This window comes from Rhinoraja longicauda, chromosome 15 (genome assembly GCF_053455715.1).
Source record: "Rhinoraja longicauda isolate Sanriku21f chromosome 15, sRhiLon1.1, whole genome shotgun sequence".
Lineage (NCBI taxonomy): Eukaryota > Metazoa > Chordata > Chondrichthyes > Rajiformes > Arhynchobatidae > Rhinoraja > Rhinoraja longicauda.
This window is the reverse complement of record NC_135967.1, coordinates 52,548-69,042: the sequence shown is the minus strand read 5'-3', so window position 1 is coordinate 69,042 and position 16,495 is coordinate 52,548. Positions and strand designations below refer to the sequence as shown.

Here is a 16,495-nt window from a genome sequence, read left to right as displayed (position 1 = left end):
ACACTCCACTTCCAACATTTGGTTTTATTGAAATCACATGACACCAGGCATACCCACTACTATGTGTAGGAAAAAAAAACTGCAGATGCTGGTTTAAATCGAAGGTTGACACAAAATGCTGGAGTAACTCAGCAGATCAGGCAGCATCTCTGGAGAGAAGGAATGGGTGACGTTTGTCTCAACTCGAAACATCACCCATTCCTTCTCTCCCGAGACCCGTTGCCTGACCCGTTGAGTTACTCCAGCATTTTGTGTCTACCCACTATTATGTGGCCGGTTTAAGACATGCTGTTAGATTTCCCTCTCAGAGTGGCAAGGTTTGGCTGTCCTGTTTACATGTTACAACATCTGTTTGGTCCAAGGTTAGAATCTCCTTCAGTCATAATGCAGGATGGCCAGTCGTACCTTAACTGCCCAGTGTACACACCACCCGATTTTCCTTTGTGTTTAGTTTAGTTTGGAGGTACAACGTGGAAACAGGCCCTTTGGCCAACCGAGTCTAAAACCACATATCTTTCATTCATTTGTTCTATATCTCTCTACATCATCATCTATATCTCTTGTTTCCCTCTTCCCTGACTCTCAGTCTGAAGAAGGGTCTCAGCCCGAAACATTATCTATTCGTTTTCTCCAGAGATGCTGCCTGACCCGCTGAGTTACTCCAACTTTTTGTGTCTATCTCCGACCATCGATCACCCATTCACATTAGTTCTCTGTTATCCCAATCCTGACTTCAATCAGACAGGCTGCAATCTAGTTGAATACAGCCTCCTTTAAGCTATTGCAGAAGTTAACTTTTACCTTCAATCTCAAGCAATGGCAGGTTAATTTTAAAAAAACGAACAGAACTACCAGCATTTCTGAATCCAAACCATTAGCAGGAGCCAAGAATGTGAACAATGAGGTTAATTGTTTGAGGCAGTGCTTCTTTTGTGGACAAATCGGTGCTGGTAATGCACCTTAATAAGCATACAGTATGTGGCCACCAGATGAAATCATTACATTTGAACTGTAGGTACATTTTACCTTTCAGTCTGAAGAAGGGTCTTGACCCAAAACATCACCCATTCCTTCTCTCCTGAGATGCTGCCTGACCTGCTGAGTTATTCCAGCATTTTGTGAATAAATACCTTCGATTTGTACCAGCATCTGCAGTTATTTTCTTACACTAGGTACATTTTACCAGTGCATAATGTCACAAAAAAATCTTTGGTTAGAGGAAGATGGGGACACAAGGAACTGCAGATGCTACAATATTGAGCAAAACACAAAGTGCTGGAGTAATTCAGCGGGTCGGACATCTCTGGAGGGAATGGACTGGCAACATTTTGGGTCAGGATGCTTCTGTAGACTGCTCGTCTCCAGTATTCACACATTCAAGAGGGAATGTAGGTGGAAGGGGAGGGGGAGGAGAGAAATAGGTGCCAGGTAAAGTACAGGGAAGAGATGAGGGAGAGGAAGGGGGAGGGGGGAGAAGGGGCTGGGTGGAGGGGGGGTTGGGGGTGGTATGCGGATTTAGGTTAGTTACCTAGAATTGGAGAATTCAATAGTCTTACCATTGAGTTGTAAGATAGTCAAGATGTTTCTCCAGTTTGTGTCTGGCCTTACTCTGACAATGGAGGAGACCCAGAACAGAAAGTTCAGTATGGGAATGAAAAGAAGAGTTAAAATGGTTTGCAACCAGGAGATCCTGTAACCTTGGCAACCGGGTGTGTGGGGTGTCTGTAACATCTGTAATCCAGCATCTGGACTTCCCAGTTTCTACATTCATCAACCCAGATCTGTGGAGTTTTTATGACCTGAACCATCACTGTTTTAACCATTATAATACATTAAGAAATTTATCAAACTGATTCTATAATATGAGCAGGTACAGGCCATGTATCTTCTCAAGCCTGTTGAATTAATAAATGAGAAAGGACACAAAGTGCTGGAGTAACTCAGTAGGTCAGGCATCATCTCTGAAGACATGGATAGGTGATGTTTTGGGTCATCACCCATCCATGTTGTCCAGAGATACTGTCTGACCTGTCAAGTCACTTCACCACTTTATGACGTTTTGTGTACTAACCAACGTCTGTTCTTTGTTTCTACATTAAATGAGAACTTCCAGTCCACACTTTATTTACATGAACCTTATTTTGTGCCAAACATACTGATGTCATCTGCCTGTACATGATCCACATCCTTCCATTCATTGCACTTCCACGTGCCTATCTAAAAGCCTTTTAAACACCTCTATCGTATCTGCCTCCACCAACACCTCTGGCAATACGTCCCAGGCCCCGACCAATCTCTGAGTAAAAACTATCCCCCTTTAAAGAAGGGTCTCGACCCGAAACGTCACCTATTCCTTCTCTCCAGAGATGCTGCCTGTTCCGCTGAGTTACTCCAGCACTTTGTGTCTATCTTCACTTTAGAAACATAGAAAATAGGTGCAGGAGGAGGCCCTTCGAGCCAGCACCGCCATTCATTGTGATCATGGCTGATCATCCTCAATCAGTACCTCATTCCTGCCTTCTCCCCAAATCCCTTGATTCCACTAGCCCCTAGAGCTCTATCTAACCCTCTTTTAAATTCATCCAGTGATTTGGTCTCCACTGCCTTCTGTGGCAGAGAAGTCCACAAATTCACAACTCTCTGGGTGAAAAAGTTTTTTCTCACCTCAGTTTTAAATTGCCTCCCCTTTATTCTTAGACTGTGACCTCTGGTTCTGGACTCCCCCAACATTGGGAACATTTTTCCTGCATCATTAAACCAGCATCTACAGTTCCTTCCTATAGCCCTCTCACCTTATATCCACGCCCTCTAGTATTGGTCATTTACACCCTGGGAAAAAGGTTCTGACTGTCTACCCCATCTACCGTCTCATCATTTTATATACTTCTATCAAATTTTATATACTTCTAAGTAGATATAGTTCTACTTATATACTCCTTCAACGGGGAAAAACATACCTATAAATGTTTTAATAATACAAGGTTGTCTAAAATGCATTCTTCCATCACAGAATTTAAGAAAAGTTTGGATAATGGAACACAGCTCTACATTAAACATGGATTCCTGAGGGTCGAGTGGTCTGCGCATCAGTTGCCAATGGTAGGTTATGAAACATAATAATATAATTAGAGAAACAGTCATTATGGACAGGATGCTCAACAGGGTATTCAATGTTATAATTAGATTTGAAAGATGTGAAATGCTACTTGATTATTTGACTAATATTTCTTGAATAATGACAACACAGTAAATGCATCAAACCCATCTGATCAAAATATTAAGACAGATTAATGTAACAATGTTATTCAACATTTTTCAGTGCCCTTGATGATACTTAGGGGAAGCTTTATTCCCGACAATGAGTAGAGTAAGTTTTCCTGTGCTCCACTAAAATCCAGATGGGATTGAATGCCCACTGTTGTAGACAGAGTGGAAACATTTGCTGGGAAATTTCCCTGCACTAAATCGTAAGCTACATGGCCCCCAGATTCAAGCTCTGATTCAGGGCTCACTACCAGCTCTGTGTCCCAGGCACCATGTCATTTTATTTGTAATTATAATGAGAAACAAAATAAAGAACATATAACATAGGGCGGCACAGCGGTAGAGCTGCGGCCTTACAGCGCTCACAGCGCCGGAGACCCGGGTTCCATCCCCACTACGGGTGCTGTCTGTCTGGAGTCTGTACGTTCTCCCCGTGACCTGCATGGGGTTTCTCCGAGATCTTTGGTTTCCTCCCACACTCCAAAGAAGCACAGGTTTGTAGGTTAGTTGGCTTGCTATAAATGTAAATTGTCCCTGGTGTGTGTAGGATAGTGTCAGTATGCGGGATCGCTGGTCAGTGCAGACTCGGTGCACCGAAGGGCCTGTGTCAGTGCTGTATCTCTAAACTAAACTAAACCAAACTAAATAGGACAGTACAGCATAGGGACAGGCATTTTGGCCCACAAGATGCATGCTGAACATAATGTCAGGCTAAGCTAATCTCCACTGCCTGTGAATGATCCATATCCCTCCATTCCCAGCATATCCACGTGCCTATCTAAAAACCTCTTAAAGGCCACTATCAATCTGCCTCCACCACCACCCCTGGCAGCACCTTCCCGGCACCCACCACCCTGTGTAAAAAACCTGTCCTGCACATCTCCTTTAAATTTTGCCCTTCTCATTTTAAACCTATACCCTCTGGTATTCACTGGGTTCTGCAGATTCTTAACATCAACAGAACATAAGAATGAACAGCCGGAGCCGTCCATCAGCACTTCCAGCCTACTTTGGATTCATCAAGATTACCTTATCTATTATCTCCGCTCTATTTTCCTGCATCAGCCCCAAATGTTTTGATTCCCTGAACACCGAGAAATTTATTTTGAATAAACTCAATGACTGAGTCTCCCCAATGTTTCCTCCTCTTTTTCTTACTAATATTGTTATTGCTTTTAATAGTTGTCTCCAATTCTGTCTGATATTGAGTATCTACAAGATCAGCATCTGCTATTGACCATAAAATCCACGGATGGATATGAATCCTATGGTAAGTTGGAGCTGTTGCAGCTTATAGCAAGGTTTGGTGCCTTTCTGTTCCTGGGAACAAGATTTTGAGATGGCAAGTTGGAGATTCCTCCTCAGTGTGCAAGGTGGTAAAGGCACCGTCTTGGAATTTGCTTACAAAATGTGTTTCTATTCAGCAGCAAGAACAGTCACTACCATTCTGCAAACTTACTGCTGGTGACCTTGAATACGAGCATGTTAGTAAACTATAAAGGGACATATGTTATGACCAATGTCTAACAGCCACTGCAGCTGTTGGACAAGGTTTGCCTGAGATTAGACATTGTACTGACCTGTTTGAGCAGCTTTGTTATTCTCGCCCTCCACAGATTCCCTGCCTTGCACACATGGTAAATGATTACATTGTGAACTACAGAAACCAGGACGGAAACATAACAAGGGGTCATTTTTTACACTGGCTCTCACATAAGGTGATACCCAGAATGGAGCAAAGGTCCCGAAGTGCCACATTAGAATCCATTGCCAGGGGGTTCTGAGGCTTTCAGCTGAAGTGCTGGCTGGCTGCCTGGAATCAGATGGTCACAAACATTACCACAAATGGGATACTGACAAGGAATTGCAGTTGCTGCGATCGTGAGCTCAACACCAAGTGCTGGTGTAAAAACCAATCACGCAGCCTCTCTGGAGGGAATGGATGGCGACATTTTGGGTCGAGACCCTTCTTCAGGCTGACTGTAGTGCGGAGGAGAAAACTGGAAAAGAGAGGTGGAAGCACCAAAAGGCCAGGCAAGCGATAGGTGAGGGAGGAGTTTGAATGGTAAATGAGTGGAGTAAGTAACATAGGCTAGAGGTGAAAAGGAGACCAAAAAAAGTGTCAGATAAGGAAAGAAGAAGAATGAAATGCAAAGCCAGAGGAGGGATAAGAGTGGAAGAGAGTATCAAAAGAGGAAAGAAGCTGAAATGGTGGCAAGGAGTGTCAGATACGGAGAGAAGAGGAGTTTAAATTCGATTTGGAATATTTTGGAGGACCAAGAACCACGTGCGGGAGAGATACAGGTGAAAGGAAATGGGAGGGAGTGGAGCGAGATGGTAGGAAAAATGTGTGTCCACTGGGGTGGGGTGGCACAGGAAATAGAGAGGGGCAGGGGGCTTATAACACCATAAAACATAGGAGCAGAATTAGGCCATTGACTTGGCCTCCACCACCATTTGTGGCAATGAATTCCACAGATTCACCACTCTTTAGGTAAAGAAATTCCTCCTCATCTCCATTCTAAAGGTACATCCTTTTATTCTGATGTTGTGCTCTCTGGTCCTAGACTCTCCCACTAGTGGAAACATCCTCTCCACATCCAGTCTATCTCGGCCTTTCCATCCAATCATTGTTTTCTTCTGCTGGGCTGATGGCATGGTCATTGTTACCATTAAATAAACTCTGCACTCTTGTCCACCCACACAACATCTCCCATTCCCACCTCGCTGCACCCACTGGAAATACGGACCCAGGTTTGAGACCAGAAGGGATGTTTTACAAAAGGACACAAGGTACTGGAGTAACTCAGAGGCTCGGGCAGCATCTCCGAAGATCAGAGATGGGTGACGTTTCAGGTCGAGTCCGTTCTTTAGACTGATTGTAGAGGGGGAGAAGAAAGCTGGAAGAGGGGAGAGGCAGGACAAAGCATGGTGGGTAATAGGTGGACACAGGGGAGAAGGGTTTTCAGATCTTGGCAATGGATAACCTCCCTTCAGAGACAGGATATGTAACTAAGACTGCACCAGCTTATGGCAGGATACATGTACCCACTACCAAGCGCCCATCTTAATTGATCATTATCTCTCACTCCATTTAAAATCAACACAAAATAAACACTCCAAAAGTATTTCAATCTATTTGCTCTAAATAATGTAAAAGTAACCATTAATTGCAGAAATTCTACCATAATACCATTAAGTACGGTTTTGGGCGGCATGGTGGCGCAGCGGTAGAGTTGCTGCCTTAGAGCCAATGCAGTGCCAAATATCCGGGTTCGATTCTGACTACGGGTGCTGTCTGCACGGGTTTGTACATTCTCCCTGTGACCTGCGTGGGTTTTCTCCGTGATCTTCGGTCTCCTCCCACACTCCAAAGACGTACAGATACAGTATATAGGTTAATTGGCTTGGTAAATGTAAAAATTGTCCCGGGTGGGTATAGGATAGTGGTAATGTGTGGCGATCGCTGGTCGGCGCGGACCCGGTGGGCCGAAGGTCCTGTTTCCATGCTAAACTAAACTAAACTAAAGTACATCTTCGGTTTCCTCCCACACTCCAAAGACGTACAGGTATGTAGGTTAATTGGCTGGGTAAATGTAAAAATTGTCCCTAGTGGGTGTAGGATAGTGTTAATGTGCGGGGATCGCTGGGCGGCACGGACTTGGAGGGCCGAAAAGGCCTGTTCCCGGCTGTATATATATGATATGATATGATACATCTCCGCAAAATCTCATCTCCCTGTTCGTTACTCCCGCGACATAAATTCATTGACTGCCAGTAAATTCTCCAAGGCTCTCACAGCTGCCCCCAACATCTGCACTATTGAGGCCTCTCCCCCCCCCATCTCAGCACTGAAGATCTCGCCTCTTTATTTAATATCACTTGCTCTTCCATCCTGGATTCTATCGCTCCCCTTAAAATGAAAAAGCCTAAGCCCAAAGGTCGGCCGTGGCTCAATGACTCCACCAAAGCCCTAAGAAGGGAGTGCAGAAAATCAGAAAGGAGGTGGAAATGTGACAAGCTTCAAATTTCCTTCGAAATTCTGAGAAACAATCTTCTCAAAGACCAGGAAGCAGTAAAGTCTGCTAGAGCACAATACTTCTCCGACCTTATTTCCAAAAACTCTCATAATTCCAAGGTCCTATTTAGAACAATTACCTCTGTCATATGTCCCGCCCCCAGTACCAGCTTAGTTGGGTCCCCTGCTAAGTGCGAAGAATTCGCTAAATTTTTCACCAACAAAGTTGAGAACATTAGAATGAACATTTCCCCTCCCACCCATGACCTAGCTGTCTCACTAGTCTGTTCATCTAAATTGGACTGCTTCCAACCCGTCACTCTATCCTCCCTTGCAAAGCTTGTCTCCACTATGCCCCCTTGATCCTGCCCCCACTGCCCTTCTGAAGGATGTCATTGCAATAGCCGGTCCCAGCATCCTCTCTATTATCAACAGTTCTCTGGCCACTGGCACTGTTCCAACCAGTTTCAAGCACGCGGTGGTCCAGCCCCTACTGAAAAAACCTAACCTAGACCCCACCTTGCCTAGCAACTACAGACCCATTTCCAAACTGCCATTCCTGTCAAAAGTCCTTGAAAAGGCAATTCTAAACCAATTAGTGCCCTACCTGCACCAATACACCATCCTGGAAAGTTTCCAGTCAGGTTTCAGAGCCCACCACAGCACAGAGTCTGCCTTGTTGAAGGTACACAACGACCTGCTTCTCGCCATCGACACCGGCGACTGTGCAATCCTGCTCCTTCTCGACCTCAGCGCAGCGTTCGATACAGTGGACCACACCATCCTTATTGACCGTCTCCGGTACGCGGTTGGCATTGATGGCACTACCCTGAGCTGGTTCGCTTCGTACCTCAAAGATAGGAGTTTCGCCATCAACATAGGCAGTTATTCCTCTGCTCCAGCTAGCCTCTCCTGTGGAGTTCCACAAGGCTCCATCCTAGGCCCCATTCTCTTCTCTCTATACATGCTCCCCCTTGGCCAAATCATTCAAAGGCACGGCATTTCTTTCCACTGCTATGCCGATGACACTCAGCTTTACCTCCCCCTGAAACCCAACAACCAGTCAAATTTAAACAGCCTCTTACACTGCCTTGAGGACATAAAATGTTGGATGGCACAGAACTTCCTCCAATTAAATGAGTGCAAGTCTGAGGTCATACTATTCGGCGCCCCCCCCCCCCCCCCCCCCCCCGACTCCATCAAATCGATAACAGGCAGTCTTGGAAGTCTATCCTGCCTAGTCAAACAGCATGTCAAAAACCTCGGCATGATATTTGACACTGCATTAAAATTTGATAAGCAAGTCAACGCTGTGGTAAAAGCCAGCTTCTTCCAACTTCGAACCATAGCTAAAATCAAACCTTTCCTCCAATTCGACGACACAGAAAAAATCATTCACGCTTTCATTTCCTCCCGCCTAGACTACTGCAACTCCCTATACACTGGGATCAGCCAATCTTCCCTGTCCCGCCTGCAACTGGTCCAAAACGCCGCAGCGAGACTCCTGACGGGTACCCGTAAAAGGGACCACATCACCCTGATTCTGGCCTCTCTCCACTGGCTCCCTGTACGGTACAGAATCAACTTCAAGCTCCTCCTATTCACGTATAAAGCCCTAAATGGACATTCCCCCCCCCCCTACATCAAAAATCTTCTAACCCCCCTCTCTAACTCCAGGTCCCTCAGGTCGGCCGACTTGGGGCTACTCACTATCCCGCGGTCTAGGCTTAAGCTTAGGGGTGACCGCGCTTTTGCGGTTGCAGCTCCTAGACTGTGGAACAGCATCCTTCTCCCCATCAGAACTGCCCCCTCCATCGACTCCTTTAAGTCCAGGCTCAAAACCTATTTCTACTCCCTAGCGTTTGAGGCTCATTGAGGAGGCGCTGTGAACTGTTTGCGTGCTACTGTATGTTTCATTTTTTTCCTTAGTACCTAATCAGATGTACAGCACTTTGGTCAACGTGGGTTGTTTTTAAATGTGCTATACAAATAAAATTGACTTGACTTGACTTGACTTGTGAATCTTTCAGCCAACATTTCCACTTGACTTAACGTTGCCTCTTGATCTGTCGCAGGAGAGTGCTGTATTGCACTAAAGTCCTTGATAGGAAACACGCCACAGAGGTTTGAGACAGGACTATCTCACCTGGGAGATGAGTCCGGATCTATCCGGGTGATGATGAGGGTTGTTGTTCCCTCGGAGCGTAAACGGACTCGTGAACGGCTCTACGGTGAGTTCTCTCGGGTGGGAGAGGGAGCGCATTCTTAACGCTTCGCATTGATGCTGAACCATGGGTTTCTCAGTATTGCATTGCAACAGTACCGTCATGAGACCGACAAAGCAAAACACTGCAGATGCTAGACATCTGAGATAAAGAGGCAAAAGCTGCAAACGCCCAGCTGGTCAGGCAGCATCTATGGAGACCTAAACAAAACATTTATGTTCCAAATCATCAAAACTAGGAAAAGTTGGAAAAGAGACATGTTTCAAGTTGTAGTGACAGGGGAGAGGTGAAGAAGAAAGGAAATATCTGAGAAAGGTGAGACCAAGAGAGAGATGAATGTTAATGTTGGTTGAGGGAAGGTGATGAAGGTTTGTCGAATTGCAGGTAATTGGACTGGAGTAGGTGTGAATGGAAAGAGAATAATAAGAGCAGAGGAGAGAGGGAAAGAATTGCCAAAATCGTGAGTTCTGCAACATCCCACTTGCCGGTAATCTGAAATAAAGCAAATGCTGGAACCACCTGGCAGGTCAGCCAGCATCTGTGGAGAGAGTTCACCTTTTACATTCATTTCTGCCAAAGGTTCTCCAAACTGAAATATTAACTCAGTTTCTCTTTACACAGATTCTGCCTGACTTGCTGAGTGCCTCCAATATTTTCTGGTTTTTTTCACATTTTCAACATCTGGATTTAACAAAAAATACTTCACATTGCAGTTTGCTGACTTTCTACCACAACTACCCTCTCTGATACAAACTGGAAAGGCTGGTTAACCTGAAATCATTCAACTTATTATTGAGTCCCAAGAGTCAGACAGAAGATGCAGTGAGCTCCTTGAGCTCAGTGCTGGGCTTAGAGTCATAGAGTCAGAGAGGAATACAGCATGGAAACAGGCCCTTCGGCCCAGCTGGCCCACACCTGCCAACATGTCCCATCTACACTAGTCCCACCTGCCTGCATTTCACCCATATCCCAGTAAACCTATCCTATCCGTGTACCTGTATTAATATTTCATAAATGTTGTGATAGTTCCTGCCTCAACTACCTCCTCCAGCGGCTCCTTCCATATGCCCACCACCCTCTGTGCACAAGAATGCCTCAGGTTCTTGTTAAGACTGTCCCCCTCACCTTGAACATATGAGCTCTGGTTCTCGATTCCCAGACTCTGGGCAAGGGACTCTGTGTGTTTACCCGATCTACTCCTCTCATGATTTTGTACAATTCTTTATAATAAATTGCAAGACCAAATAGAGAGAGGTCTGAGTGGGAGAATTGTAAGGAGGATTGGAGAATTATAAGGTCAACCCTGATCTCAATGTATCATGGATAAGTCCCTTGTCCTATCATTCCCATCCACCCCATTTTTTTTCTCAATCTCCAAACTGTTCTGTTCTCTTTTCTCCAGATCCGACAAAGATTCTTAATATAACCATATAACCATATAACAATTACAGCACGGAAACAGGCCCGTTCGGCCCTACCAGTCCACGCCGACCACTTTCTCTGGCCTAATCTCATCTACCTGCTCTCAGACCATAACCCTCCAATCCCCTCCCATCCATATACCTATCCAATTTACTCTTAAATAATAAAATCGAGCCTGCCTCCACCACTTCCACCGGAAGCCCATTCCATACAGCCACCACCCTCTGAGTAAAGAAGTTACCCCTCATGTTACCCCTAAACTTTTGTCCCTTAATTCTGAAGTTATGTCCGCTTGTTGGAATCTTCCCCCCTCTCAAAGGGAAAAGCCTACCCACGTCAACTCTGTCCGTCCCTCTTAAAATGTAAAAAACCTCTATCAAGTCCCCCCTCAACCTTTTACGCTCCAAAGAATAAAGACCCAACCTGTTCAACCTCTCTCTGTAGCTTAAGTGCGGAAACCCAGGCAACATTCTAGTAAATCTCCTCTGTACCCTCTCCATTTTGTCGACATCCTTCCTATAATTTGGCGACCAGAACTGCACACCATACTCCAGATTCGGCCTCACCAATGCCCTGTACAATTTTAACATTACATCCCAACTTCTATATTCGATGCTCTGATTTATAAAGGCAAGCATACCAAACGCCTTCTTCACCACCCTATCCACATGAGATTCCACCTTCAGGGAACAATGCACAGTTATTCCCAGATCCCTCTGTTCCACTGCATTCCTCAATTCCCTACCATTTACCCTGTGCGTCCTATTTTGATTTGTCCTATCTTCATCCTGAAACATTGACTTTTTCTCGCCTGATGTGCTGAGTGCTTCCAACACTTTCTCTGCTTATTTCAAATTTCCCGCACCTCCAGTTTGTTCAACTTCTATTGATGAATAAATGGAAGTATTTTGCAAAGCAGTCACACAAGGAGGGCAGAGAGGAATTAAAGGGGGCTTTCACTGGTGGCTGCTGGTGACGGCTAATGTTCTGCAGGGGTTGGTGTTGGTGATGATGGAATTAATGGTTTTATGCCCACGTTTACGGATGATACAAACCTAGGTGGAGGGGCAGGTAGTGTTGAGGAACATGGGAGTCTGCAGAAGGAAATTGGATATTGGGTATTTTTAAAGCAGTTCTTGATTAGTAAGGGCATCAAACATCACAGGGAGAAGGCAGGAGAATGGAATTGAGATGGACAAATAGATCAACACTGATCGAACGGCTGAGCAGACTTAATGGGCTGAATAGCCTAATTCTGCTCCTATGTCTCATGGTCTTGTGGTCTAATCTATGTTTGGTTTTCCGATGAAGGAGAGTACACTGTGTACACCAAATGCAGAACACTAAATTGAACGAAGTATCAGTGAATGACTAATTCTGCTGTAAGGCATGTTGTAGTTCCTCGATTGTTGAGAAGGGTGGAGGTATAGACAATGTGTGGAACTCCTGTGGTTGCAAGTATGATGCAATGAGAAGGGGAATGTGTGATGCTGGAAATGGTTTAGTGAGCCACAGAGGGAAGGAATGCTGAAAGAGATGGGAGGAGAAGGGAAAGTGTAACTAGTGTTGGATTCCCGTTGAAGGTGGAGAAATTACAAAATCTTTAATGTGGTGGCTGTTGAGGTGATCTTTGAGGGCAAAGAAACCGTATGTCCTTGCTCTACCTGGGAAGAGATGGGGTGAGAGCACAAGTGAACGAAATGGAACAGAACCAGCCAGGAGTCCTGGCAACTGTGATAAACCATGGTTAAGGAAGACATCTCAGAAGTACTGGTGTGGAAAATCTCATCACCAAAGATTGGAGCTGGAGATGCTGGGAGAATGGAATAGAGCCCTTGCAGGGAGTGAGTATGAGCCAGTAGTATTGGATACTGAAAGCTCAACATAGTCATATTTTTAAGGTCTGAACAAGTGTCTCGACCCGAAACGTCCCCTATTCCTTTTGTCCCGAGTTGCTGCCTGACCCACTGAGTTACTCCTGCACTTTGTGTCTTTATTCGGTGTAAACCAGCATCTGCAGTTCCTTCGTACACATAGTCATCTTATTATTCCTTCCCCAACAAGCCATCTTCATTCCCATTTAACTCGGTTTTGTTTCTCTGAAACTTTATAGAACAGAATGAAATGTTAAAATTGATGCCATTATTGGCACAGATCAATGAAAGGCTGTGTTCATTTCACAACCCACTGATGTTTCTTTTTCTTGCAGAGTGGATCAGTTCCGAAAGGGATGGGAGTAAAACTTCAAAAGATAATGCTCAAGTGTCTAAATCGATGCAGGTACTCATTGGGTAAGCAGTGTGTTCTGTGGAATACTTTGGGGAAGTTTAGGAAGCTGTTAACATTGTACCGTTCCTTAAAATGCACCTGAATCTGAAGGAATTATCCCAACATGTTTTCTTTCTATTTGTTTGAAGATTTACACTAGTTACTACCTCGCCAAAGCTGATTCCTGCAGAACTTTGCTCCATTGGTCCTTCCCCATGCATGATGTCAGGCAGCAAATGCTGATATACTACTCCACAAATTAAGGTGTTGTGGTTCAGTTTGAAGAACTATATATCAAAGAACATCACCTGTCTAAGTACTCTAGAGATGCAGCCTGAGCCATTGAGTAATGCCAACACTTAAAAAAAAGATATTATGGCTCAGGGCGATGTGGTTTTAAGGTATTATGGTTTTTAGGGTATTATCATTCACAGCTTGTAAACATCGTGCATGTCTGCAGCCCATTTGGACCGTGCTGGCTCTTTTAAAGTGCACTCAAGCCTATTTTTACATCTCAATTTTGTTCACAGCACTTATCTGCTTCATCCTTTAATATCTCTCCAACTCCCTTTCAAACTAATTTTTAAATCATCTTCCAGCAATTTTTCAGGTCCAATTTTCGAGAACTATCTGGCTGGGAAAACATTACATTTCTCTAAATGTTCTTCTGTCAATGATTTTACACACACGTCACTGCATTACGTGTCCTTGTCACAGCCAATCATCTTTCCTTCCAACTAGAAACTCCTTAAAGTCACCTCTCCATTCCAAGGTATACCTTTCCAGCTTTTCAACATGTGCTCATAAACAAAGCTCTTATCTCTGGTAACATTCTGCTAAGTGCTTGATGGTGCTCCTTCCAAAGCTTTTGTATCTTACCTAAGGTGTTAAACATTGATCCCAATACTCCAGGTGAGTGAGGATCAACAAACCATTTGTAAAGCCCGACATAGCCTCTTTTTACTTTCTGATCCATTTTTAGCTCATTATCAATAGTCTAGATCCAACTGCAACAAGGGGAATGGAGGTAGTCTATTGTGGAAGGGATGAAGATATGACTATTTAGTTTAGTTTAGAGATACAGTGCGGAAACAGGCCCTTCAGCCCACTGGGTCCGAGCCGACTAGTGATCCCCGCACACTAACACTATCCTACACCCACTACGGACAATTTTACATTTACCAAGCCAATTAACCTTCATACCTGTACGTCTTTGGAGTGTGGGAGGACACCAAAGATATTGGCGAAAACCCATGCAGATCACGGGGAGAACGTACAAACTCCTGTAGTCAGGATCTACAGCCAACACCTGTAGTCAGGATGGAACCCGGGTGTCCGGCGCTGCATTCGCTGTAAGGCAACAACTCCCCCGCTGCGTCACCGTGACCGCCCACCACAACTGTCTTGAGCTTTCAATATGCAACACTACTTGTTCACATTTGATCTCACTTTCAAGTGTATTTTCCTTCACTTCTTCATCTTCTTTACCTCCAGATTATGGACCAATATCTATTTCCAGTCCATAGGTCCCACGACTTGATCATACTTCCATCCACCTACATCCTGAAGGACTTCACTTCAGCCTTCCAGTTTCTCCATCTCCAATGTATCTGTTCTGATGATGAGATTTCCCACACCAGTACTTTGAAATGAAAAGGAAGACAGACACAAAAAGTTCCAGTAACTCGGCGTATCAGACAGCATCTCTGGAGAAAATAAATAGGTAACGTTTCGGATTGAGACCCATCTGAAAAAGGTTCCTGACCAAAAACGTCGCCCATCCATTTTCTCCAGTGATGCTGCCTGACCCGCTGAGTTACTCCAGAACTTTGTGTCTATCTTTGGTATAAACCAGCATGTGCAGTTCCTTGTTTCTACATTTTGTCTGCTGCATTGTGAAATCTTCGCAAGGTATGCCTACTTTGTAGTTCTCATCCTCTCTCCAACAAAGCCCCATCTCTCTGCTCCCCCTCTGTGATTCCTGCAGTCTGAAGAATGATCCCAACCCAAAACATTATCCATCCTTCTTCTCCAGAGATGCTGCCTGATCCACTGAGTTACTCCAGCACTTTGTGCCTCTTTTTGGTATAAACTAGCATCTGCAGTTCCTTGTTTCTACAACAACTATTTATGGTCTATTCCTTTCACTTCTGCTCTCACTCCATCTCTTCTCACGTAGAGCAAGGATTTGGTGTTTCCTTGTCATCACCCACTACCTCACCATAGAGTCATAGAGTGATACAGTGTGGAAACAGGCCCTTCATAGAGTCATAGAGTGATACAGTGTGGAAACAGGCCCTTCATAGAGTCATAGAGTGATACAGTGTGGAAACAGGCCCTTCGGACCAACTCACCTACACCGTCCAACAATGTCCCAGCTACCCTAGTCCCATTTGCCTGCACTTGGTCCATAACCCTCCAAACCTGTCCTATCCATGTACCTGTCCAACTGTTTCTTAAACAATGGGGTAGTCCCAGCCTCAACTACCTCCTCTGGCAGCTTGTTCCATACACTCACCAACCTCTGTGTGAAAAAGTTACCTCTCGAATTCCTGTTAAATGTTTTCCCCCTCACCTTGAACCTATGTCCTCTGGTCCTCGATTCCCCTACTTTGGGTAAAAGACTCTGTGCATCTACCCGATCTATTCCTCTCATGATTTTGTATATATCTAGAAGATCTCCCCTCATCCTCCTACACTCCATGGAATACAGACCCAGTAAACTTAACCTCTCCCTACAGCTCATACCCTCTAGTCCTGGCAACATATCTTGAAATATGATAAGAGAAAAAGATTAGCAAAGTCAAATGTGGGTCCCTTGAATGCAGACACGGGTGAAATTATTATGGGTAACAAGGAAATGGCAGAAAAGTTGAACAGGTACTTCGGATCTGTCTTCACTAAGTAAGACACAAACAATCTCCCAGTTGTACTAGAGGACAGAGGATCTAGGGGGTAGAAGAACTGAGAGAAATTTGCATTAGGCGAGAAATAGTATTGGGTGGACTGATGGGACTGAAGGTTGACAAATCCTCAGGGCCTGATGGTCTGCATCCCAGGGTGCTCAGGGAGGTGGCTCGAGAAATAGTGGACGCATTGGTGATCATTTTCCAATGTTCGATAGATTCAGGATCAGTTCCTGTGGATTATAGGATAGCTAATGTTATCCCACGTTTCAAGAAAGGAGCGAGAGAGAAAACGAGGAATTACAGACCAGTTAGCCTGATATCGGTGGTGGGAAGATGCTGGATTCAATTATTAAAGAAGTAATAACGGTGCATTTGGATAACAGTAAAAG

The 16,495-nt window shown here is 44.7% G+C and overlaps 1 protein-coding gene across 3 annotated transcripts in view; it reads left to right on the top strand.

Moving 5' to 3' along the window:
* LOC144600467 (phosphatidylinositol 3,4,5-trisphosphate 5-phosphatase 2A-like) overlaps positions 1–16,495 on the top strand; it is a 220,950-nt gene that overhangs the window by 176,833 nt on the left and 27,622 nt on the right. For all 3 annotated transcript variants that reach the window (XM_078412087.1, XM_078412085.1, XM_078412086.1), the window contains 4 exons: positions 3,011–3,099; positions 4,447–4,534; positions 9,358–9,513; positions 13,139–13,220. In XM_078412087.1, coding sequence (XP_078268213.1) covers positions 3,011–3,099; positions 4,447–4,534; positions 9,358–9,513; positions 13,139–13,220 — 415 coding nt within the window. The remainder of the gene's footprint in view (positions 1–3,010; positions 3,100–4,446; positions 4,535–9,357; positions 9,514–13,138; positions 13,221–16,495) is intronic.